This window comes from Oryzias latipes, chromosome 18, assembly GCF_002234675.1.
Source record: "Oryzias latipes chromosome 18, ASM223467v1".
NCBI lineage: Eukaryota > Metazoa > Chordata > Actinopteri > Beloniformes > Adrianichthyidae > Oryzias > Oryzias latipes.
In genome coordinates this window covers 16432005-16459143 of record NC_019876.2, presented here as the reverse complement: position 1 = coordinate 16459143, position 27139 = coordinate 16432005, and the positions used below count along the sequence as shown (strand labels likewise).

At 43.6% G+C, this 27139-nt stretch overlaps 1 protein-coding gene across 5 annotated transcripts in view; it reads left to right on the top strand.

The window, feature by feature from the left end:
- Positions 1–3018: 3018 nt before the first annotated feature.
- Positions 3019–27139, top strand: part of pcdh7 (protocadherin 7) — a 150918-nt gene continuing 126797 nt past the window's right edge. Inside the window, exon 1 of one of the 5 annotated variants that reach the window (XM_011487542.3) lies at positions 3019–7007. In XM_011487542.3, coding sequence (XP_011485844.1) covers positions 3930–7007 — 3078 coding nt within the window. In that variant the 5' untranslated portion in view covers positions 3019–3929. The remainder of the gene's footprint in view (positions 7008–27139) is intronic. The other 4 variants (XM_011487541.3, XM_011487540.3, XM_011487539.3 and 1 more) reach the window with 4 other exon arrangements.

The following is a 27139-nucleotide window of genomic DNA, read 5'->3' as shown; positions in this document are numbered from 1 at the left end:
GGCGGTTCCTCACTAACTTACTCCCCAGGCGAGTAACCCCCCCCCCCGCACACATATAATTTAGACGACATTCTTTTGTCTGTATCTTTAACATTTTATATAACTCGTATTACAGGTGGGTCAAACTCAGAAACACAGGGGGCCGAAATTAAAAACACACTTTATGTTGCGGGTCGAACTAGATGAACAGTTATTGAACACACTAAAGCTAAACTTTTAAACCTTTTAAACAGATTTTTTTTTTTAACATGAATGCGAATAAAAACAGACAGGAATATTAATCCAGAATAAATCAAGTTTAACCTTAAATAACGTTTAATAATTTGCACTCCATAAAAATATATTCTGTCAAAATTATACAAATATGAACGTCCTGCAGAACAAAACCAACAAAGCCTGTAAATTATAAGAAGAAATCAAATTTTCTCATCTTTTTAGCGCTGGACTCCTGGCATCATTTTTATCAATAAGTTCATTTCTTGGTGTGTGACGTCCTGTTTTAATGCCTGCGTTACCTGCTGTCTTTATGTCTGATGCCAACTAAATGACAGTAAAGACACGTAATAATAAATATTTATACAATACTTAGTAAATAATCACATTATATACATGAGCTTAGTAAACCAAGGGCACACGATGATGCAGGTGTTGCGTTATCCAGGCAGCGCTCCTCGCAGCCTGCGCCCACTAGCCCTCCCCTTTTCCTTCTCCAAGACAGGAGCGCACGCAGCTGCGGGGGCGCCGATTCACTGGTTTTAGGCCGTTCCAAAGTCTGTGAAATAATAGATGATAGAAAACTGATAGTGGCGCAATTTTTCTTTTCTTCTAAGCACGAGGAAGAAATATGATTGAAATTTGCGCCCCGGGCAATCGCCCGTATTGCCCGTGCCTAAAACCGCTACTGGGCTCCAAGGCTGTTGAAAAACAAAAAAAAATCTGTACGGCACGCCTGCGTCTCAATTCCCCCCTAATTACCCTTATGTGTTGTGTCCTTTACGACCCGTCGCCTGCAGCATGTCCGTAGAAAAAATGTGCATGAACATTTTCCTTTCATGGTCTCACAGAGTGGTCCACGGTCTGAAAATATTATGCCGGTCACCAGATTTGCTCATTTTTTGCTCATGTTCACCCGTAACTTGGTTAGTTGTGACTCTAGGGCCTAACATTTACACATTCACACAGCATCTGCTTCAGATCAGCGACAACTCTTTGACTCCTGTCCTTTGTTCAGGTAAAACTCTGAGCTGGAAATCTTTTTTCCCCGCCTTTTTGTGGCAAATATCAGCTTCGTCCATCTGACGCTGCGACATATAAACAGTCTACAGCTTGCGGTGAACCCCTGTGAAGCCTCCTGTTTTCGGTAGACGTGGATAATGATGTCTACCTCCTGGTGAGTGTTCTTCCCTTGGTTCGATGTCGTGAAGGAGAGGATGAAGCGATCAAGCAATTACCTACCGTCTTTACTGTGGAGGTCCAGATCTTTTTACATCATTCCTCTGATCAATATGCTTTTCCTTTTTGGTCCCGACTGATGATTTAGCTGCTTTAAAGTCTCTCTTTTGAAAGTGATGGATTTGTTTTACAGTTGCTGCCACACTATCACCTGTTTTTCTTCTTTTCACAGCTTCTTCTAAACACAAAGCGTCATGGTAGATGGCTGAATTGATGAAGGAACCTCTAAAAAAGTCGGCGCATGAAAGAGCTTTCCCATCAACTGTCAAATTACATTTAAGCCTCTACAGGGAAATAGCTTTACTTTTGAAGAAGCTGTATGCCTGGAAGGGTATTTACTTCCATCAATTCAGATGTAAAAAAGAAACTCTCAGCTAGAGCAACTCTAAAGGTTTTAAGCTTTTGGTCATACATAATTCGCACTATTTTGCTTTGGCACATTTTTCTTCATCGGGGATTCCTTCTTCTCTTCCTCCTTGTAATGACAGTTTGACAAACAGTGAAGCGTCTTCTTCCTTCTTTGAGCAGAATAGCCTCTAAATTGTTGTCCTGGTGTGCAGACGGATCCATCTGAGTGCTTGCCGCAAACGTGCAACATGAGAATTCAGTTTTTCCTGCCACTTTCAGAGCACTTTGCTGCGGTTCTGATGACATTTTGGCAATAGAGGGCGCTCGTCAGCAAGGATAAAGCCACTGCTGGAATTCAGACTGCTGTCTGTGAAAGGTGCAGCTGCTGAGACTGGGCTTTTTTTTATTTCTCACTCCCCCTTTCCGTGACTGTCCCTCACTACTTCTCTCAATCATTACGCTCACTCACTGTATAATTTTACGCGCGCGCATGCAGCGCTTCGATGTCCGTGCAGCCATTAAAAGACTAGTTTCCAAGTCATAAGTGTTGGGAAATCCGTGTTCACGCGCATAAGATCATCTCTTATTTTTATTTTTTTCCGTTTTTAATTATTTCAAGTTGATAACTGCGCATTTGGAGCCGCGCGCAAAGGCGCGTGCTCCACCACAATGACCGCAAACTAAACCCCTTCTCCAAGCTGATCCAGAAAAGCCAATTTGGCGATCCTTCTGTGTGCAAATGCGGCCGGAGCGGATGGATCAGTGCGCCGCCGGATACAGTGCGCATTCCCCACGCCGCTCCGCTCCACAGTCACCTGGACGTTGCGTCACCATAACTTGTGTCGACCCCCAGAGTGCGTAAAAGTTACACATCCACACACTGGCTCGCAGCCAAATGCGTAAAACAAAATAATATAAAAACCCAAGAGTGGTGACAATCGTGGACTTCAGACAGTAGCGGCTTTCTGGTGTGGCGGTGCGCGCAATGACGCGCGGCGGAACGTGCGAGAAAATGGCACACGATTAAACCCTCTGAATGCACATCCTTTTTTTTTTTTATAGGACAGAGGGGCAGATTCTCTGCTGCCCTCCGGACCCGGCGATCCAGACCAACTCCGACCTTGTTTACGTGCGCTGCTTGGAGGGAAAGAGGGAAGGGGGGGGGGGGGGTAGAGAGAGCAGGAAAGGCATAGGGAGAAAGAGAGAGGGAGGAGATGGAGCGAAGAGGGGGGAGACAACGACTGCAATATCATTTGTGAATCCCTCTCACAGTGCTGCAGATAGGGGCTGCCAACACGCGCGGCGTGTCTGCAGGTGAAAGAGCGGGGATGAACATGCTGGAGACAGCCGGGAATTCAACCCACGCTTCCTAAAAAGCTTCGCTGGATTTGCCTTTTTTTCCCCCTCTTCCATTATTTTTTATCCACATCTCAGATTTTTTACAACCTTTTTTTTTGGTTATATTTGCCCCCCTCTCTCCTTTCCCTCCCGTGTGCATCTTTTAGGGACAGAGCGAGGCAGAGAGACTCTCCGTTCTGCTTGTTGCGAGTGACTTGGAGGAGAATCGGCAGCCGGACCGGGCAGGTTGCAGCTCCGCGCGTGCATTCCGCACTCACCAGCGGAGGAGTTTGGAAAGTGCGCGGGCATTTGAGCGAATCCCTTCATCTGCAAACAGAGGAATAGTGCAGCCTCACCCAGAAATAAAAGAAGACATTTCTAAACAAAAACAAAATAAAAAAAATCCCACAAAGTGTAGGTAAAACGGAGCAACGTGGACTGAATTGACTTTCTGCTGACGCTTGGACAATAATTTTTTTGGCTTTCACGAGCGTGTCAATCAACATTTTTGTGGATCCTCTCTGGCGTTACATTTTTTTCTCCTCCTACCTTTTTTATTTTTTAAACAAAAAAAATATAGCAGTTACTATAGGAGGGGAGCTTTGTGCACTTTGCCGCTTTCCACTGCAGCAGATGGAGGAAGTGTCCGGAGGATGAAGTCTCACGCATCCCAAAGCAAGGAGCTTTACTCATAAACTCCATCTCCCCATCAGACTCTCCACCAGTGAAACACTTTTTGACATTTTTTTTAATTTTTATTTCAGTGGAGGTTCATTTCAACAAGGGAAACGATGAGGACTAATGCTGCTGCAGTGGACTGTTTGTACTATTGCATGCTCATTCTGCAGCTTGCGCATCAGCCAGCTGCCAAGCAGGTGCTTCGGTACCGTTTGGCCGAAGAGGGACCGGCCGATGTGAGGGTGGGCAACGTGGCTGCAGACTTGGGGATGGTGGCCGGGTCCAGGGAGGTGACATTCACCCTGGAGTCGGGGTCGGAGTTTTTCAAAATAGACAATATAACAGGTGAGCTCACCACCAACGAGAAGCGGATCGACCGTGAGAAACTACAGCAGTGCCAAATGATATTTGACGAAAACGAGTGCTTTATAGATTTCGAAGTGTCCGTGATCGGGCCGGCGCAGAGCTGGGTCGACCTCTTCGAGGGGAAAGTCATCATTTTAGATATAAATGACAACACCCCGTCGTTTCCGTCCCCTGTCCTGACACTGTCTGTGGAGGAAAACAGACCCATTGGAACCTTGTATCTGCTGCCCACAGCTACAGACAGAGATTTTGGCAGAAATGGGATTGAGAGATATGAGCTCATTCAGGACAATGGGGAAAACTCGAGGCGCTCTGGGTCCTCCGGGGATTCGTACTCTGGGAAAAGGAGATTTGATGAGGGAGCGAGCAGGAGCAGTGTCTTTGAACTCCAAGTTGCTGACACCACTGATGGAGAGAAGCAGCCTCAACTCATTATTAAAGGGGCCCTTGATAGGGAACAGAGAGACTCCTATGAGCTCACGTTGCGCGTTAGGGACGGAGGAGACCCCCCTCGCTCCTCTCAGGCCATTTTGAGGGTAATGATCACTGACGTGAATGACAACAACCCTCGGTTTGAGAAGAGCGTGTATGAAGCCGACTTGCCCGAAAACAGTTCCCCCGGCTCCCCCATATTACAGTTGAAAGCAGCCGATGCAGACGTCGGGGTTAACGGTCAGATTGAATATGTGTTTGGGGCGGCCACAGAGTCAGTGCGGAGGCTGCTGAGGTTGGATGAGAGCACGGGGTGGCTGAGTGTGTTGCACCGCATCGACCGTGAAGAAGTGAGCCAACTGAGGTTTACGGTAATGGCCCGTGACCGAGGTCAGCCCCCCAAAATGGACAAGGCAACGGTGGTGTTGAACATCAAAGACGAAAACGACAACGTCCCCGCCATTGAAATCCGCAAAATTGGACGCATTTTCCTGAAAGACGGGGTGGCCAACGTGGCCGAAGACGTGGTTGTGGACACGCCCATCGCTTTGGTACAGGTGTCAGACCGGGATCAGGGAGAAAACGGGATCGTGACCTGTACGGTGGTAGGGGATGTGCCTTTTCAGCTCAAACCAGCGAGTGAGATGGAGGGTGAGCAGAACAAGAAGAAATATTTCCTCCACACCTCTGCTCCACTGGACTACGAGACCACGCAGGAATACAATGTGGTCATCGTGGCTGTGGACTCCGGAAGCCCCAGTCTCACGAGTAACAACTCTCTCCTGGTCAAAGTGGGTGACACTAATGACAACCCTCCTATCTTCAGCAAAAATGTAGTTCAGGTGTCTTTCCCTGAAAACAATGCTCCTGGCGAGAGGGTGACAACAGTGACAGCCACTGATGCAGATAGTGGAAAGAATGCGGAAATATCCTATTCCCTAGACTCATCAGTAAACGGGATTTTCTCTATCGACTCAGACAGTGGAGACATCCGAGTAAACACCAACCTGGATAGAGAGCAAAAAGAGCGCTACGAATTCAAAGTAATAGCTAAAGATAAGGGCATAAACACCCTTCAGGGTTCTGCAACCGTGGTTGTCCTTGTGGACGATAAGAATGACAATGAACCAAAGTTCATGCAAGATGTTTTCACCTTCTATGTCAAAGAGAACCTTGATCCAAACAGCCCAGTTGGCATGGTTACTGTAATTGATGCAGATAAAGGGCAAAATGCAGAAATGGGGCTTTTTATTGAGGAAGAGGAGGAGATCTTTTCCATCGAGAATGAGACTGGGACCATTTTTTCCACCCTGTCCTTTGACAGAGAGCAGAAAACTACGTACACATTTCGCGTCAAAGCTGTGGATGGGGGCGACCCTCCCAGATCAGCCACTGCTACGGTCTCGCTCTTTGTCATGGATGAAAATGACAACGCTCCAACAGTAACTTTCCCCATAAACAGCTCCTACACGCTCCTTCCTCCCTCAAGTACTGTCAGGACGGTGGTCAGAACGGTAATAGCCACAGATACAGACACTGGGATAAATGCAGACCTCAACTACAGCATCATCGGGGGAAATCCCTTCAGGCTTTTTGAGATTGATGGGGCGACTGGGGTCATATCGCTGATGGCTAAGCTGGAGCAGAAGCATTATGGCCTCCACAGACTAGTGGTCCAGGTGACTGACAATGGGCAACCCTCTCAGAGCACCACCACCTTGGTTCATGTGTATGTTAATGAGACTCTATCTAACTCCACAATAGTGGAGACCCAAGTGGCTAGGAGTTTGAGCACATCTCTGAACACTAACATTGCAGGGGACCCCAACTATGATCTAAGCAAACAGCGTCTGAGTATTGTAATTGGAGTGGTGTCAGGCATTATGACTGTCATCCTCATCATTCTGGTCGTTGTTATGGCCCGTTATTGCCGTCCAAAAAACAAGAACGGCTACGAGGCTGGCAAGAAGGATCACGAAGACTTTTTTACGCCGCAGCAGCATGAGAAGTCTAAAAAGCCTAAAAAGGATAAAAAGAAACAAAAGTCCAAACAGCCTCTCTACAGTAGCATCGTCACCGTAGAGGCCTCCAAACCCAATGGGCAGCGCTACGATGGCGTCAGCGAGAAGCTGTCGGACAGCCCCGGCATGGGCAGGTACCGCTCGGTGAACGGCGGGCCGGGGAGCCCAGACCTGGCACGGCACTACAAGTCCAGTTCGCCTCTTCCCACCGTCCAACTTCACCCACAGTCACCGACAGCGGGAAAAAAGCACCAGGCAGTTCAGGACTTGCCCCCTGCCAACACCTTTGTCGGCACCGGAGATAACATTTCCCTCGGATCTGACCACTGCTCCGAGTACAGCACTCAGACGATCAACAAATACAACAAACAGGTAAGAAAAGCTCACGTCAGTTGTCCCTTGTTTCCCTCCACCACTCCTAAATGTCTCCTGCTTCTTCTTCTTAGTGTCCTTTCCACCATAATGCTTTCTGACAGTGCTAGTCTCAGTAGTCTTGTTGCCTTTATGGTGCTAATGTGTGTCAAGTTAGTGGTATTGATCAGTTTGGGGTTTGGAGTGCCATTCACATGTTATGTGGGAAGAAATGGAAAAGGTTCAGAGAGGGCTGGGTAGGGGATTCGGTTACCCCCTCGACTAAACATGTTTGACTGTTTTCTCTCACATCGCAGGCTGCCTTTTCCGTCAGGGGCGTCAAAGCTACTAACCCCGGCAAAAATGTGTTTGAGGGTTGCAGACAGCTCACATAAGGACTTGGTTTGCAGTTATTACATCCCAAAGGTTGGGTGATGAGAGCTGGCAACAATCCCCTCACTGTCCTTAGAAGTGTCAAGCCATGACCTGCCCCCTCTGGCGGTTACACTGCTTGCCCTTTCGTCTTATGAAAGGGAAGGTGTGAGGAACAGAAGATTTGAAAAAAGGTTGAAAAATCAACTTGCTTGTGGTTTTATAACTATTAGAGTTGCTGTTAGAGGGGAAACGCCTAACCAGGAGGCCTAATTAACATTCCACCTTGCTTTGTGGTTTGCATCAATCCATCGGACAGCAACATTCTCACATCGTCACTGCAACTCAGCGTCTTATCTTTTTGCCTGCGTGCAAATATCCACCTCTTCTGGCCTCTTTTCTACTTTTTTTGTATAGCTTTTTTGCACAGCCTCCAACCAAAGTTTTACAGTTGGAGGCTGTATTTGATCAGAGATTTTAATTCCATGAGATTTGGGAAACAATCCTTATGTTCCGCTACAACGGTAGAGAGACATTCCCTTTAAACCCTCTAGAACAAGTCGATTTTCTTTGGGTTTTTTTTCTTTATTTTTTAAGGGACAATAACACCATCCCTGTACATTACAGTTTTAATGAAATATTGATCTTTCTTTTACTTTATTTCAGTTCTATTCCTTTGGCATTGAAGACTTGTATTGCTCCGGTCATCGCATATCCAATAAGCGTCCGTTGTTGGGTCTCTGTTTTAAACCCCATCCATCAATGGTCGAGTATAGAACTCGTTTGTATCCTGTACTTCCCCAATTGCCGCCTTTGGTCCAGTGCCCCCCCCCCCCCCCCCCCCAGCCTCTGCTGCATCATACTACTTACAATAGTGTGCTTGTGCCTTGACTTGTCTTCACATCTCTGTAACTCCCATCTGGTTTTTTTTTTCACCACTATTTCTCATCTCAAATCATTTCAGTTCCCTTTTTTTTTCCCCGCAGCTCTCCCCTTCCCTTTTTTTTCCCTCCCAGGCTCTCTGTCTGTTACAGCCTCTAATATGGTGTATTCACTGAGCTGCTTCCCGGAGTGTGAGGAGTGCTGTTGCTTTCGGATGTCTCCTGCATAATTAAAAGGGCACTCTATTTGCTGCTGCGGCAGCAGCATATATTGTGTGTCACTATGCTCCGCTTATATAATTATTTATTTACTTTCTGCATTAACGCTGCAGGAATTCTCATGGAACCATTCAAAAGTGAAAATATAGTGGAATAAAGTTGTAATCTTTGAAATACACCATAGTTTGTATCTACCGGGCCGCGCAGATGGGTTCGTAATCAAATATAGAGCATCCAGCAGTTATTCGAATTACAAATTTGTACCCATTAGGTTGGGAAATCCCAGACAGTAAAGACTTTTCTCAATCCTGAGCGCGATTGCTGTGCAACGGCAGCTAATTGAAGGGAAGGTGTTTGCTCATGTGCTCCAATTTATGGCATTAAACAGCTACATCTTTATCAGATTAGGCGGGGAAGCGGTCATGCTCTTGGCTTTAGAGACACTGCGTCTAAAAATATATGCTTTTGTCTGGCCTCCTGAGCTTGAGACAACACTCAAGGACACGTGTTTGTGCGTGTGTGTGTGTGTGTGTGTGTGTGGGTCGGAGGAAGCATGGTGTCAAAACCTGAATCATAGGGGACGCTTTAAGCATAAAAACTCAAATAAAAACAGCAGTTTTTGTGTTTTATTTTGGCCATTAAACATATTCTGTGGTGTTTTATTTATTTTTTATTGTGGTATATTAGTATTCCAGACTTTTTTTGAGGATGAAAAGATAGACTCAGTTGCAGAGAATGGCTCTCACTTTTTCTTTTTGGGACTCCAGGTTGGGTTGGACAACTAGAGATGACGGTGAGAACCAATTGGGCTAAACACTAATTGTGGTCATAGAGATATAAGATTTCGCCTTAGTGCCCTTCTTCTCTCACCTGAACACACCATTCTACCCAAGATAACTTGCAGGAATAGGTAACTAGGCAACTGGGGGAAAGCAGATCTTTGCTTCTAGCCCACCACTTAATGAGTGTCAATGAAATAAGATTTTGTTCGTTGCCTAATCTGACTTTTATTTAGTTAATAGTCTTGTGATTTCCTTTGCTACTTTTTTGGCCGTAGACGTTATGCTCCACCCTGTTTTAACCTGCTTGGAGTCGATGAAGTGCTTTCTCTTACCAGTGCACTCGATTTTATTACTTTATGCAGACCGTTCACGCTAGCGCCGGAAAATAATGCAGTCCAACAGTAATGCGGGGAGGAATGAAATCACTTAGCCCTTGAATTAACACAAGCCATCAGCTTTTGTTTCATCATTGCACTTCAAAGCGCCACTTGTGCCCAGGTGGATCACTTTTAATCAGTGGTGAGCCACAGCAGCTTGTATTCTGCGCTCTTGCAGCTTAGCCCCTCAGGGCAGACGAAGGCCTGGTTCACACACTTAAACTAGGTTATCTCGCCTGCGGGCTAATGCAGCAAGCATAACCGGACATTGGCTGGAACTTCGCTCCCTGCGCTCGTCTCCACGGCGCTCCAAGCAGCTGTTCCTACAGCGCTACGTTGGTGCCCCCCCCTTGGTGAATGAGGTCGCCGAACTTCCCATTTGCATGGGGGCAAGCTCTCAAACCCCACTGCCACTTCCACGGGACAAGCAATATCACCATGCAAATGAAGGTTACCGAGGTGGTGTTTGTAGCCAAAACGGAGGAAGCGATTGCCCTTGAGGTTGGCAGGCAGTTCAGGAAACCAATATGAAAATGTAGCTCTTTCTCTGTGGGCTCATTTGTTTCAACTTAAAAAAATACATGAGTAGCCATGTCAACACCTGTACAAAGCCACAGCTGATAAAGATGCAACTTCCAGCTTAGTATTACTTGAAAATGTGCCACACAACACAAACCAGCACTTTCAAGTAATGTCTGAGGATTTTACCTGGACGTCTACTTTTCTATACATTGACCCTTTCACACCAGAGCTTTAGCTCCAAAGTTTACATTCTTTCAATCACCATAACCCTTAACTTTATTCCAGCTGGTTCTGAAGCCAAGAAAAGTGACTTTGCATCGTTATAAGTGCAAAGTCAATATGAAGAGCTGCTTTTCTCCACGTCAGAATCAGCTGGTTTAGGTTGATAGCAAAAACGGTCCAAGAGTTATGGTTATGTCAAAGACCGTGCATTATATAGGTGTCACCGTCTCCGGTGTTAAAGGGTTAAGCTTCTTCTTACGGTAACCTGAAAAAGGTCACTATATTTTTAGGGATTGCAAAGGATGACCTCATAGCAAAGTCACACAAGCAATTAACCCTTTAACACCTGGGACGTCGTCAGTGACGTCTAAATACCAAACGCTCTTTGACCTAATGTAACCCTTTGACTGTTTACGCGATCAGCATGAATCAACTGACTCTGACGTGGAAAATAACATCTTTTCATATCTGCTTTGCACCAATAAGCAACACATTACTAACGTAAAGTGTTGGCTAGCGGCGCCAAGCCGCTTTTTTATACAACAGACTTAGCTGATTTACGTTTATTGCATAAGCACTTCATTACTGTTGTGAATTCACTGGAATTGTGTAAATGGTCGAAGACTTACGGTAGTCAAAAGAAGAGTTAATCAATTTTATCCAAAAACAACAAAGTTTTTGGGTAAAAGTTGGGGAAACTGAAGGTGTTGCCTTTTCACAAGAGCTAAAATGATGTGTAGTGAGCTGATTTATTTATTGCAGCTTTGTTGTCGTAGCATGTCCTTGGTGCTGCTGACTGTGTCTAATGCTATCAGAATTGCTTTGGATCTATTACAGCCTAATTCAATGTACGGCCACTCGGGCCTTTTGTTGTTTATCTTCCGCAAAACAAAAAAAACAAAAAAGGAATGGAATGGAAGCAGCGCAAGAGAGCACAGCAATACTCGTGAAATTGCAGCGGGCAGCATTTTTCTGGGATCATTTTGTTTGGTGATTTGAATGCTTTCGCTCTGAGGCAATTACTAATCAAAGGATTAGACGTACCTGATATGCCGGCAGAATTGGTTGGAGACTGAAATAGGAAAGCTGTGGAGATTGCTGGAACCGGTTGCTATAGCGGCTGCAATATCACCCTGGATAGCATTTAATACTCGTACTTTTTTTTTTTTTTGCTTATGCAGGGAAAAAAATAGAGCTTTGTCTTCATTCTTGCCTCTTCCTAAGCGCCCTCTTTCCCAGTTAGGCTGCAAATAAACACTCGTGACAGAAGATGCTGAAGGAGCTTCAACACTTGTAAAGAGAGAATGGCAATAAGGCGGGGGTGGGCTTGGGGGGTGGGGGGTGAGCCAGATGCCACCTTGATTGCTCTCCACGCCGCTGATTGTAAGTGGCAGTGACGAGGATGCCACCTTCTCCTCGCCGCTTCTTTCAATTTCACGTGGCGGAAAAATGGAATTTCATTTCATAGTCGGCAGAGATCACATTAGATGGGGCTCACGAGGATAAAGCTGCTTTTTTTTTTGCAGATTCTCCCCTTCGCGTGCCACTATCAATCACTGCACACTCACCATATCACACACTTCTTTTTTTTCTTCTTCTTCTTCCATAGCAACTGTTAGGGTGAGTTTGTACAGTAAACTGACTTTTACAAGGCTCCCAAGGTTTATGATGTGCCGTGCCAGCCTGCTTGTTTTCTCCATAGCTGTCCTCTCACATCCACTCTTAAGAGAAAAAAAAAAAAAAAGTGCGACTAAATGAGAACATCACTTAGATCCACAGACTCGCAACCCTGGGGAACAGTTCTCTGTCAGAGAGTTGGATCGCAACATGGATCAAAAGTAAAGGCTTGTTGTTTGTGGGGTTAATAGGCGAAACGGTAATGCTTATCAAAATTGCAACAGTACTTGGCAAAGCAAAAGCTTCTAGTAACACGGTTTATTTATTCAGCTTTTGTCTAGCAGACAACGCCGCCTATTTGTGTCTTTCATGTTCATTCAAACAGGTGGCCATGGTAACTATTTTTTTTAGTCCTCTGTCTTTTACAACAATTTTTTGTTAAAACTTTCTTTATCCACTGATTATTTTTAAAACAAGCTAGCTCAGTCTTTAGCATGTGCTCTCCTGTTTTTCTTTTTCTAATTGTTCTTTGTTTTACACCAGATTTTTTAAACAAGCTAACGCTGTTTTTTGCATGTGCTCACGTGTGCATTTTTTTTTCTTGTATTTATTTGTTTTTTCTTCTAGTATTCATTATTTTTTAAACAAGCTAGCTCTTTGTTTAGCATGTGCTCACGTGTGCTTCTTTTTTTTTGTTCCTCTTTCTTTTACACCAGAATTTCTTTTTTCAAACTCTGTCTTAAGCAAGTGCTCCCATTTGCTTCTTTTTCAACATTTTTTGATTGTTTTTTATTTCACACCTAATTTTTCATTTTTACCACAAGAGGGCTCTGTCTTTTTTTTTTCCCCCGACAGCACTTTTAAACATGCTAGCTCTTTGGTGGAGGGGTCTCAGAAGCGAATCAGATCCATCATTTGTTGTCGACGACGTTCGCGCAGGTCCGTGGTGTCAAGGCAGCTGTCGGAAAGGGTCGGTGGCCCTCGTCAGGAGGTGGTGATTTAAAAGCCATTCGCCGTTAGCCGTGACAACATGGCTGACGGCGAATGGCCTTCGTGGAGACAAGAATAGAAGCAATGAAAGCCAGATGTATGTGATCCATAACTTTTCTCACAAGCTTTACATATGATTTACTGTACAAGTATCTACCTGTAGGTAGAACTTTGCCTTTTGGTGCCTTTAAGGTGATGATGGGCGTGCGGACATAAACAGAGGAGGAGGTTAGCAGTGTACCTATGAAGACTGTCATTTATTAAGGGTGGTCCCATAACAGAAAAAGCCTTAAAAGGGACTTATTTTATAGGTTGAAGACATTTCAACTCTTAACCAAGAGGCTTTTATCCATTTCTTCATTCTGAACTCCATTTGATAATTTGTTCTATATTCTGATTCGCAATTTGAGTAAAGCAATGATCAGAAATGCTTATTTTTTGTCCTCCATCATGAGAAAATTGCTTCAACAGAATGTTCAAAACAAAACTTTCACCAGAGTGGGTCTTAAAAAAATGCTACTACCTATTTGGATAAAACTAAAAAGATACTGACATTCTAATAGGGGCCGAAATCCTGTAATTTGTAGAGACAGGCTCAACATTTCCTGCATGGCACAACATGTAAAGCCTCATTTTCTGTTATTGAAAAGATCGTTTTTTTCCAAAAAGCGAGTGAAAGTGACGATAATAGATATGATCTATTTGGGAAGGGAATAGGACAGCTTGACTGCTTCTATTAGCCCCGTTTTGGTGTGGCTTCCACCATTCCTCCCCCAAATGAGATTAGACGTGGAAGAAACAGGAGGTGGAGCGCTCACCGGCTATCCATCAAAGCCTCGGTGGGGGGCGGAGGTGGTTGGGGAGGTGTTGTCTGTGAAAGTTTGCGCATGTATTCTCAGCAGGTCTGCTGGCTGCGTTGATGCACACGCGTGTGGAAGGGTGTGATAAACCGCGCGGGCGTACAGTAGGAGTTCCAGTGTGGTTTTTTTTTTTTTTTTTTGCACGCTCCTGCGTTCGTGTGCCCTGTGAGGCCTGCAGACGAGAGCAAACGAGGCCTCCACAGTTCAGCCTCTCCATCATCCTGCGTGGCGGGCACACGAGCAGCAACATGCCTGAGAGGGTTTCAATATCCTGTGCGTGCGCGCGTCCGCCTGTGTGTGTTTGTGCGCCCGGACTGCCGTGTTTACCCAAGGAATGCAGTTCATTATATTTGTATGTGTGTCTGGTTATTACATATACTCCCTGCACACATGTGTACCAAGGCAGATGGAGCCTGAAGGCTCAAGCAATCTCGCCTGTTAAAAAGCCACCGAAAAGAAAAAGAAGTTAAAACTCAAGAGTTTGGATGTTTCTGGAGGTTTTTGACAGTTACATACCGCCTGTATTAAAACGTCTGAATATGTGAAAAATGAGCCAAAATATTCATTAGCAAAGCCCAGGCAGGGGCAGCCAAAGCCCCGGTATCGATGAGGCCGTACCTGGCAGAGAGCAGGCTATTAGCCAGGTCCGATAAATCTTGTCGGAGGCTGCAAGAATCTGCCAGTCTGCTGAAGAATGAAGGTCACAGGCCAGTTGGAGTTACGACAGACCTCGCAAGGTAGTTGCTATCAAACATCAGGACAAGCCTGCCTTTTTCTCATTTATATATATATATATATATATATATATATATATATATATATATATATATATATATATATATATATATATATATATATATATATATAATGATTCAATTTTTTTATCCCGCCTCTTACCTGTCCCTCTGCTTTCTTGTCTTGTGGTTGGCACACAAAATGACTTGTATCAAATTTCTAACATGTTTGCAACAATCTTCTAAACTCCTGGTTGTGATGACTCAAAGAGGAGCGGAACGTTAGGGTTAGAACATTGGGGGGCTAGAAGACTTGGGAAGGGTGGCAAATGAGAACAACGTAGTTGACGACTATTGCAAATAAAAGGATCATAAATATGTCTGTCAAACAGTTTTGTTGTTATTGATATGAAAACAGCAGTCCCTTTAGCGAAGTTGCGTTTACTAACAAAGAAGCTTGTATTGATAATTTATTAATCTTTGTCAATAAGGATACCAATATTGATTAAAAACTAAAGGGGAAAGTGGGGGGACAAAGCTTTTTGCTAGGGGGTTAGGGTTAGGAAGGTGGGGTTTTTAGACCTACTCATGGTACCTGATGACACATGTGATATAAGAGCTGAAGGTGCTGTTGAAATGGATCAGTTTGTAGGTATACTGCACTGTACCTGCCTATGTAGACAAATGTAGCCCAAATTGAGCTCTGTTGTCTTCAGGCTTTCAGGAATCCAATGTACAAAGTCTTTGGTTTAGTTGTTTGCTTTTGCTTTTTAGCGCTGGAAGGCAGGTGTCTTCTACCTCTTGCGGTTGGGTAACATTCCTCAACAAACTAGTCCAATCGGCTGGAAACTGCAGTAACAAGATCTGTCGTATCAAGGAGTAAATAAGCATAGCTGTCATCCCCTTAAATGTTGCTCTGTGGCTCTATTGTTGGGTAATGCTCCCCCACTGCCACACATTTTAACAGCTTGAATAAGATTTAGGCTCTAGCCGGTGGCCAGCCGGGCTGTAAACTGTGATATAAAGTAGCTTTGACTCAAATGCTGACTTTAGTCAGACAAATTCTGCTGTGGATTGAGGAGCTCCAGACATTTAATATGGTTTGGTGTATTGATTTGCAGCACCTCGCCCTATAGCCTGTTTATTATCCAGCTTCGGTTTCACCCATTGCTCTTTTTTTCTCACACAATCTCGGGAGAATGGAGTCTCTTGGTTATTTCTCCTCCTCTCCAGACGCCACCGGGGTTCTTTGTAACGACCCAACCGCCGGCAAAGAAATGGGCCTCTGTTCTCGCCAACCTGGACACAGGTGCTTGAATAATAACACGTTGGGAGCTGTGGCTTTTGCAGTTATGGGGAAAGACAAAACTGGGGAAGGTTGTAATCAAGATTTAAAGACCGTTTTTGGTATTTTTTGGGGGGGGGGACTCGGTTCATTTTGCTTTGAGTCGCAGCACTTGGGACACAATAGCCAATTGTAAATTACAGAATTGAATGCCGAGAGGTGCCTTGAGGGGGGTGCGAGGCCACAGAGGTGGGGAAACTAAGGAATGTTGTTACATGCGTTGCTGTTTGGTTGTAGCTTGATGAGTTCTGGGATTGGGGGAGAGGCGAGGGTATCAATCAAATTGACATGTCTGGGGGCGGTAAAATGATTACAATAATGGTAAACAAAGCTGCTTATACACTACCAGTATTTTTCATATTTTACACCAACTTCCTGCTCAAACTGCTGAATAAGCTCCATTCAAAGCGGGATTCGTCATTGCTAATCCGCCTGTAATGATATATTAATAAAAGCCCTGCATGAGAGGTGGCTAGCCGCTGGGAACATAAGTGCAGAAAAGACGCCCATCATGCCGTGAAGAGCTTCTATAAACCTGACGTCTGCTTGTGGTGAGTGCGACAAGCAGCGGCGCCTCCGCATGGGTGACATTTATGAGTGTGCCATGGAGATCCCCGGCTGGACTGCCGGTGGAGATGGTTACTTTCTGTTTAATCGCCATCAAAATTCTGCGACTGCTGCACCAAATGTTTGAGCAGCGCCGATTACTTTCCCCCCGTGAAGCCGACTACGGCGTTTGATGTCTAAGCAAATGTGCTTAACATGCATACCCGCACTTTCCTCCCTTGCCCTCCTCTGCACATTTGAAAGATTTACGTCTGGGCGTGTGCCTCTGTGTGCTTACTCTTTTTAAATCTCTTTGAATAAGCTTTATCTTTCTTTATGCTAGCCGTGGCAGCCTCTTGGTCCGCTGAATTGGAGACACGTCCACCGGAGAGGTCGTAATTTATGTTTGAGATGCCAGCGACAATCCTATTGTTGGAACAAGGGGGCCCGCTGGTTGGGGTCTTCAGTATTCGTTTAAGCCTTTTGCTTGTGTTTGTTCAAGAAATGTTGGTGGGCTCTAACTGTTACTATGGCGATATACCTCCCTATTGCGACTCCTCTAAAGGCCATATCTATTTTTTTCCCCTCCAAAGTATTTGTTACTCTTTGGAAGACTTAAGCAGTCATTTCAACACCTCGGTGTCGAAAAGTAACATCCCAAGCGAAAAAGTCGTGGTCTTTCTAAGAGCATTGGCCTGGATTTGGATGAGGCGTGGGAACGTTGTGCTCCGCTAAAGTGTTTTGATAAAGCCATCTGGGTAAGCGGGGAGCGTTTCAAAGATGAACGTCCCCGAACACTAAACTGGCAGCAGTTTGCTTTGCCACAGTGGGCTCATCTCTTCACTGTGTCGCGGCTCCTCGGGAAACCTCAGGGATTTACTGCCCCTTCCCCACTTGGAGTTCTTGATTTATAAGATCAAATTACACAGTGAGGGAACATCAATGCAGGCACAATCCTTTGCTCTGTAAATGAAGGCCGCCTCGACTCTGCCCGTGCGATGGCTGTTACCCCACCCCCAACACATCCCGGGAATTGCTAGCGACTTTGAGAAGCAGGTTTAATTAAAGTACAGCGTCGGTTTGTTTCAGCTGGGAGAAAAGCGAGCATCACCCCAGCAAAACAAAAGCATTTCAATGGGGATTCGGTCACACTGACGGCCTTTTCTCAGTCCTGACATGCGAGGGCAGGACTGTCGTAACAAACCCCTTAAAGACGAATAAAACAAGTAAAAGGAAGGACCTGAATAGTCAAGTGTCTGCAGAGGTGTGTGGAAATCAACCACTATAATGTAAAAAAAAGTTTTGTATTGACGATATCAACCTAAAACGCAGTACAAGAAGAGCTTCTGGGGAGTGTTTTACAACTCGTAACATAAGAATCTATATAATAAAGGTTTAACTTCATCTAGCGTACATCTTCCAATCGCACTATAGTAGCAACACCAACATAACACACACTTTTTGACATACAATAATTCTTTGACCATGTGCGAGATCAACTTGTAGTTGATTTTAATGAGGAGAAAAAAACGGCCTCTTGTATCAGCTTTGTACCAATATGCGAAGTGTGTGTGTTGCATTTCAGCACAAAGATGCTTTTCTTCACTTCAGAATATGCTGGAAGTACGTCAATTGTGTAAATGGTTGACAAGTTAGAATAGTCGAAAGTTCCTGTGTAAAAAAAAAAAAAAAAGACATCCAGTAGTTGCTTGAGACCAGGTAGTATTTGAATGGTGCTTGGTTAACGGAGTTAAGTTGCCAGTAAAATACAGTATTGGTCTGTATTCATGCCACTACATCAGATTAATATTTCAGGATTTAACAATATTGTCAACATAGAAGTTTGGTATTATTAACCCCATGCCGCCTGCATTATATTTCTATTTAAACAAAAAAAATACTTATGTTTTTGCTTTCCAGTAGATAGCAAAATAAGGTAATTATGGAACCAATGTAGTTTGATATATATATATCCATTAATATGTGTCAAATCAGTGTACAGTTTTACCGTAAGCAAGAAAAGCAGGTACGATAGACGTCTAATGAACTTTCTTGCCAATGATGACGCAAGAACTTGCCTGTACCAGACCGAATTTCACATAAAAGTGCTCATCAGCCCAACAAGTCCTCCGCAGAGCTAAAGGAAACATGATTAGATCCAAACTCACCCATATACATTACAACTTGAGATTGGATATAATTTAATAAAGCACAGTACCGTATATCTTCCAATAGTTAACCTGGCCTTTATCTTTAGAAAATTATTTAGCATTAAAGGGAACGGCGTCTATTTGCTGCAGGATCTCTTCAAACCTTGCGTTTGTCGGAAATGAGAATCATTGAGAGGCGGCCCACTACTCCAACATATACGGTGTTATTCGCAAAGTTGATATCAAAGGAACTATTGATGGTGCCATTGGAATATTTTCTATATTTGAAATTCTCTCTAACTGGGTGCAAAAGCTGTTAAAACTGCTAAATGGAATGTTCTAGAACTTGTCTATATACCTTCCTCAGGTACTGTGGAGACTTCATGTCAGAGTTCATCATGAAGACAGCGAATGCTGTTTATCCTTGAAGGAAAAAAGACAAAAACGAAATAAAAAAGGCTTGAGTGTACATGTATGTCTTAGCATCCGTCCCGCTGTGGCTGAGACTTCCTGTCAGAGGTCCAGGTGTTGGTGGCAACGCGGCGCATCAGCAAGTTGGAGAGAGGTGGAGAGTGATAAATGTTTATTACAAAGCATCATAGAGGTGAAAAACCAGTTCTCCCCATACTCCGGCATTCATGCCCTGAAAAATCTTGGCCCCATGTTCTGTTGAATGCAAGAAAACAAGGAATTCACCCTCTTTTCTGTCAATATGTTTGTCTCCTTACGACGTGATCTGTTGGTGATGCATTGTGGGAGGGGGAGATGGACGAGGCGACCTTATATGTGTACCTTGCGTCGGCACAATGACAACAACAGTTGCGACGGCGGCAGGAGGAGGCCCTTTTTGTGCGGCACGCGCTGATACACCAAAAGGGAGTGACAGGCTTGAAAAATTGGCAAACACCGTTTGCTGGAAGGCTTCCTCGGGGCTTGGGTACCTTTTGAAATCATGCGCGAATGCAGAGGAGTGTGAATGAAAAATAGCTGTGTGATCCTGCCGCGTTGCTTCTGTCAAGAATGCTTGTTTTTTTTCTTCCTTCCCCTTCTTTTCTCTCTTGCTCTCCCTGCCTCCCTCCAACGTTTTTACTGTCATCCTCATCTGCCCCTCAAAGCTTTCATTTTCTCACTCTTGCTTCTCATCATCTCCTTTTTTTAACACTCCATTCTCTCGGCTACTCCCCCATCTCCCCTACGTGTTTCGCTGTCTCCCTCTCATTCTCACACCCCCACCTCTCCCGCGCCGCTGTTTCTCCAGCTTAGAGGACGTGGTTATTTAAGGCTTAGGCTCCTTAAAGCCCGCCTTAGGTGTGTTTGCTTTTGTTGCCTTCCCAAAATGGTGTCTCGGCTGCCACATTGTTAGCCGCTGATCCTTGTTCGGCCACTGCCCATCATCTTTAGGGGTCTCTTGAAATCAAGGGGGAGGTCTGGCTTTGGGTTGAGCTTTGACCCCTCGGCAGGTAAGTCAAGAAGGCAAACGACAAGTGGAATACCTGTCCCGGCATGAGGAGCTATAAACTTAATTGACGGCCACAGGTCACCCAAGCAGAACTAAACCAACAAATTATCTTCCTATTTTTGGGTATACCTTTTTTTTTTTTTTTTTTTTAACTTGTCCTGTCCAACAGCTGGGCAAACAGATGAGAGCTGAAGGCCTCATGTGTTGGACATATTTTACTTCAACAACAGAGGTTATGAATCTTCTGACAAACCAGAGGTATGTCTGAATAAACCCCTTTTGTAATCGAGACCAAACTTTATTCATTTTAATCGTATTTGAAAATCTTCTGTGTTGGACCGGACGGAAAAAGAAAGGAGGAAAGAAAAGAGAGGGGGGATAGGAGGGTGATTATGGGGGGGGGGGAACCATGAAGCAACACAAAGCAACAGGTTTCTGGATGGTGATTACAGTCAGGTTCACATGTAATACAAGTCTATAAGGGCGGGGCCTGTCTACACACACACTCAAATGTTATAAACACACCTGTTGTTTCCAAAAAATTTCACATGTCAACATGTACACAATACATATATTGTTCACACACACATACTTATGCCTTCAAAACCAACTAGTGTCAAATATTTCATTCAATCACGCCAAATATTAGTGCAAAGGTGAGCTAACACCATTTTTGGGCATACCTACTTGTTTTTCATTTCTTTTAATCGCGGCTATGAGTACCGCCCACAAGTTTTCAACCTTGGTTTTTGTTTCATTAATAAAGTGACAGTCTTCTGAAGTTGTTTACAACTGCACATGCACCAACACAAGGGTTGAGCTGTACAGGTGCTGCAGGTTTTTGGGTTGTCCGGGCCTGTAGAGTGTTGTAGACAGGTGTGACCTCATCGTAAACCGAGCACAAGTCTGTCTTCCAGTTCCCTTTAGGCTCGTGCAGCCAAATTAAGGGATGTCATGAAAAAGGAATTGTCATGCGTGTGGGTAGCGTATCATGAAGTATTTGTAAGGATAGTATAATTAAGATGCGGTTACTGGCCCCTTAAAGCCATAACACACAGCCACTACATGCATTTTGCGCATTTTCCATGAATGAAATTTCGTTCTTTCGTGATACATTTGCAATTTTACAATTATAAGTAATTCTTAAGTGTTTCTTGCGTTCATCATTGTGTCCGTTGAGACTTTTGGCCGACGGGTCTTCATGTGAATTTGGTTTGGTTAACACCAGAATGGAGCAGAGTGAGGGGCTTGTGGTATTTTCCACGTCACAAAACAATCTTTTTTAACTGCATTTTTTTCTCTCTCGATTTACAACAATTTAAATAAAGAAAAACTCAGAAATGCAATTTTAAGCTTCATATGCTTAGCTCCAAAATGAAAATAATGCCACAATAACTTGTAAAAAAAAACCTGTCTTTAACCTCCATCCATCAATTTTCTAAACCCGGTTAATCCCCTTTGGGGACACAGGGACGCTGGAGCCTATCCTAACTACTGTTGAGCAAAGCCCAGATACATCCTGAACAGATCGCCAGTCCATCGCAGTTTATATAAAACTGCTGTTGTTTTCTTTGTTTATACATATGCATGTCATAGGGCCCCGCATTCACCCAGCATTAGCTAGGATAGGCTCCAGCAACCTTATGAGACTATTCAATTCAATTCAATTCAATTTTATTTGTATAGCCCAAAATCACAACAACAGTCGTCTCGATGGGCTTCGAAGTAAAACATGAAATCAAAAGGATCACGAATACAAAGAGTTCAATAGAAAAATACTAAAATGAACTAACAAACTAACTAAGCTATACTGGCATCCCTGCCCTTAGACCCCCCTTCGCGGTAAGGAAAAACTCCCAAAAAAACCGGATTCCGGAAAAAACGAAGAAACCTCAGGGGTGCCCACATGAAGGAGGGATCCTCCCCCAGGACGGACAGGCGATTTACCAGAAATCTTAGAGAAGAATTAACTTATCTAAATCTACAACTACATATATAAAAGTCCAGCAGACGAGACTAATAGGGATTGAGTGGGTTTGGAAGGTAGATGGATGGAGATCATGAGAGTTGTTTATGGATCTAAATTTGAGGAAATTTGTTGACTATAAACCAAATTTTTCAAGTAGCCCTTCAAGTGAGCTTATTGTACTTAGGGTTTGGCTTTGTATTGGTGAAATTAACACAAACTGAGAAAAATTTTTAATAGAATCTTGTAAAAACAACAACCTCCTATAGATCCAGACACACGAGCTGCATGCATGTCTTTATGTATGCAGGAAATTCTTTGAACCAATTCATTTTCCCCCCCCTCCCATCTCTGTGCGATAGGGAAGTTCTTTTCTTGCCTCATTGCTTCATGATCCAAAAACAGTCACAGCATGAGTCCTCCTGCACATCTGTCCCATATAGCTCTAGCCTTCCTAATTAAACCATGTTTACCTCACCATTCTTAAAGCAGACTACTGATTATTTATCAGGCACAGGCTCCTCAAAGCCCTGCTTAAATCCTGCAAGCTTGATGAGAGGAGTGGGGTCGTAGTTGTTGAGAGAGAGAGAGAAAAAAAATCCAAATATCACAGGAAGACTAACAAGAGCTTTTCCCCTTGAGCATCCCCTCTTCTTTTTCTGTCCATGTCTGGCCTTGATGATGCCAAGATTTTATGAGTCTTAATGCAGGAGAAAAAAAAACTTTAATTAATGCTCTGAAAAGTGCTTAAATATTGTTTTGGTAGATTCAATGGAGGGCACAATAAAAGAAAAAGGGGCGAAAAAAGAGGATTAAGAACTTGCGGCAATTTCCGATCATACATTTTTAATGTTTATTCCGCTGGTTCTTAATTAAATCCATGCATCAGAATGTGGCAAAACGCCTTGTTTCAAAGGTGGATTTTAGAGGCTTAAAAATGTAGGATAGATTTATTTGCACTGTCCGTGTGGGAAAAAAAAAATGTCCTACTTAAAAAATAAAAACGTAGTTCCTTTTCCAAAAGACTGGAACTTCGTTTCAGAGTAAATGTAGCTTTTTTTTTTGCATTATTTTGTCATATTGTAACCCTTGTGCTATCTTACATGACCCCACCCTTACATTGACGTGTTATCCCTACCATGACATAGGTGGACAAAGGTGGAAAGATTTCATGTAATCCATGGACACCAGTGAAGATCACAAATCATTGAAGAAAAAAGGTTCAGCGCACTGTCTAGTGGGTCTAGATGACCCAACTCCCAATGTTAAAGTTCCTAGGATAGCACAAGGGTTAAAGTAAATAGCAGCAACCACTAGGGGGCACTGTAGGTGTGTGTTTAAGGAACACAGAAGAAGAGGCACTGCTCAGTCTTACGTCGGGCCTGGCAGAGTTGTCCAGAAGCGACACAAAGGATAAAGAACGAAACAGATTTAGATTTAAAATGATAGCTGAGTTGTTAGCATTTTCTTGGTTATCTGAGTAATTGTTAATACGTTGCGCTACTATACTAGATCTTACCTACTATGCATTATGAAGCTAAATAAGCGTCAATGCGTTTTATAAGTGATGTTTGATATGAAATGCTTGTACTTGGTCCCGAACTTTGTTGAATACATTTCTGCTAAAAGTGCGACTCGTAAATGATTTTTTTTTACTTCTGTTGTGTTTTTTGTTTTGTTTTTTTTGGCACCTGCAATTAAACCGTCCACATCGCCCTCGGCAACGACTGTTCCAGCAACCACTTCCGATGAAAAAGGGGTTCCACGTTCAAAACTTGCGTGAACGCAACGTATAGCTTTAAACGTTGCTATGACTGTTTTCGTGATCTACGCCAAAAAAATACACAGCCATTGAATGCATGTTGAAGGTTAAAACTAGTTGTACCTCGACCTTCCCTGCTTGTTCAGTGTGAACACCACGGGCTTTACCAGGGAATGGGCAACTCCTATAGAACATGCCAGAGCAGGGTATGTTTGAAACAATGGCCTGGAGTTGACCATCCATGGGCTGTACTCACGTTAAAGAGTGCACGATTAGCCATTCTCGGGTCACATGCCTAGAGTGTCCATGCACTCCAGAGTGACTTATAGTGCGGAAAATACAGTGTAGATTCTTTTCATGACAAATCCGTTACCTGGAATCAGTGACAGCTCAAAAAACCAAGAGAAAAAAAACTGAATGCATTTCAACGTTATCTAACAGATTCCTTGGGAGCGACTGTACAGATTTTCTCATTGTTATGCACACACGCCTGCTCGCACACACTCTGAATTATCCTGGGCAGCAGCCTGATTCAATTAGGAGAAGGTGAAGAGCGGAGAGATGAGGGTCACGTTTGCCACTGCAGCCCAAATGGAGATGCTTCCTGGGAGACCCAGCTCTCGTCTCTAAATTTGGCTTGCTCCTGGATCATTGTTTTTTATCACAGCCCAGAAAAAAAAAAAGAAAAGCAGCCGCAGGGTTTGCTTTAACTCTGACTATCCACATCTATAACGTGCTTTTCAATCTTAAAGCATCTGCTCCCTGTTGCCTATGATGCGTCCGCCCACTGTTGCAAGCAATATAACCCCTCCCTGGACCCTCCACAGCTTCTAGGAGATGTGGACTTTGCACTGGCATAGCAACAAGGCTGATTCAGAGAGGCTGGTGCAATCTGTTTTTGCACAGAGAGCGAGGGGCACACAGAAGTATTGCGTGCATCCAGAGATTGTGGTTGAAGGGCCGTTAGGAGGATAAAAGTAATGTAAACAAGAGCAAAATGGCAGCCTTGTTAAAAAATCCCTTTTTGACGCCCACCCCAGAAGATATGATGATGGCGGTCCAAGTTGAAGAAGTTGTAAAAATGAACGGTATTGGGTGTAGATTTCCTGTAATGTTTATTCCTTAAAACTGCTCGTCCTCCCATTTAGGTCTAATGGGCAGTTGGGGTTGGAGGAGATAAGTGGTGGACAAACAAAAGGTCTTTGGGTTGCTCAAAGAAACAGCGGTTGCGATCTTTACTGGGTTTTTCTTTTTTTTTTTCTTCTTGTTACAATATGACATAAAATTACCTGCTATGGCTTCATCGTGTTTTTGGCTCTCGCGTGTCATAGGACGGGGAGCAAACACTCCATGAATACTGTCACTTCGATAAATAGAGTACCCTTAAAACAAATGTATGCAAAAAGAAAGTCTTTGTGATCTGACCGGTTGTAGTTTAAGTGAAATTGTAAACTTTTTTTTTTTTTTTAACCCTAACACTGCATCCGGTCCGGGGGTCTGGCTACGGCAGATGACTCACATTGGCTACGGATGACCGTAGTCCTGCAGCAGCCCGGGCTCTGTACTTTTACAAAAAGCATGTGCAGTATCATAAAGGTTGGGGTGGAAAGGTAGCGGACGGACTTTAAGCTCGCTCGCAAAGTTTTCGGTTGTGGTTGGTTTCATTTGCTCCAATTTCACAAAAAAAGTGCTCTGGCTCACTTTTTGGAAGCCAACAACATGGATTCGGACCGCCGGAGAGGCCGGACCGTATGCCGTGTGAGTCCCGCTCGCACTTTTCTAGTTATGTAAAGACCGCAGCTGCACAGCACCGCAGCTGGACTGGATGCAGTGGGAGCCCAGGGTCAGATGACATTTGTACTTTTTTGTCATCAAATGACATGCACTTTGTTTTTAAGTCAAAGAAAAATTGTTATTGTGTTGGAACTGTTGTCTAACTTTTGGATTAGAACGCCATATGTGCGCCATATACATGATATAAAAGTTATACATCGGTGGTACATGTGTATAAAACTTAACATACATGAGACGGGCGTGGAAATCCACAAATTTGCGTATGTATCTCGCAAAAATCAGGCATAATTGGGTAGGTTTTATGTAATATTTGCAAATTCTGTGTAAACAACGTGTAAACTGCCTAATTTTAAACTAACCAAAAATTTTGAACACCTCAAAACCAAATTCACATAAAGAGCCGTCAGCCGAAACCATCAGCGGACATCTGCGCACATCGACAGATGACGAACACAAGAAACACTTATGAATTAGGTATATCACATATGTACCACGAAAGACAGAAATTTCCTATGTGGAAAATCCACGAAGTGTATGTAGTGGCTGTGTGACACGGCCTTGCATGGGAGGGACTGTAACCAATTTCAAATTAAATCAAAAACAACAACAAAAAGGTAGCTAGGAGTTTAAAGCTGTCAGTATCAGGAGAAAGCCTTTAACTTCCGGATTGAAGCTTGTTTAAAAAGCAAAAGTATCTACGGGCAACTTACAAAGTAACCAGCAGGAGTTTTGTGATACAATGAAATTCGTCTCCATTCACCCAAATGCAAATGATTCAACTTTACAAAAATAAAGTATATATTTGCTTTAAAAGTATGAAATTACCATATTTTCTGCGCTAAATGTTGCCTATTTTTTCTTTTTCAAAAAATGCTTTTAAATCCAGATAGGCTTATTTATAGATGAATTCTGGCTGTGTATATTGATGTTGAAGTGATTTTGAGAGGTACGTGGCGCTCTGTTGTCAGTTTTTAACGAGTTCTAAACAAGGTTGGGTTTTATTGTGAAGCCGCTAACACGGCTAAATTGTTGCGGTGTCGGACTGTGTTTCTTTAAGTGTTCCTAACAAGATTGGCAGTTAACATAGTCAAAAGAACATTTCAAACACTTTTAACCAATAACATGTTACATACAAGTTGTAGAGCTACTGTGGACACAGGTAACTCTTGTGCTATCCTAGGCACTTTAACGTTTGGAGTTGGGTCATCTAGACCCACTAGACAGTACGTTATATTTTTTTTCTTCAATGATTTGTGATCCTCACTGATGTCCATGGATTACATGAAGTCCTCTTCACCTTTATCCACCTTTGTCATGGTAGGGAGAACAGAACACGTCAATGTAAGGGGGGGGTCATCTAAGATAGCACAAGGGTTAACAAAAATCTGACTGACGGACTTATGTCTGACTCTTTTGTCTCGAAAATTGATGGCACGCCTTATAATCCGATACGCCCAATAGTACGGAAAATACAGTAGAGTGATGGATGTTGTATTCACCTCAAATTTTTTGGGTAGACCCTTTTTTTTGCAAAACTCCCAACTATGATGTACTT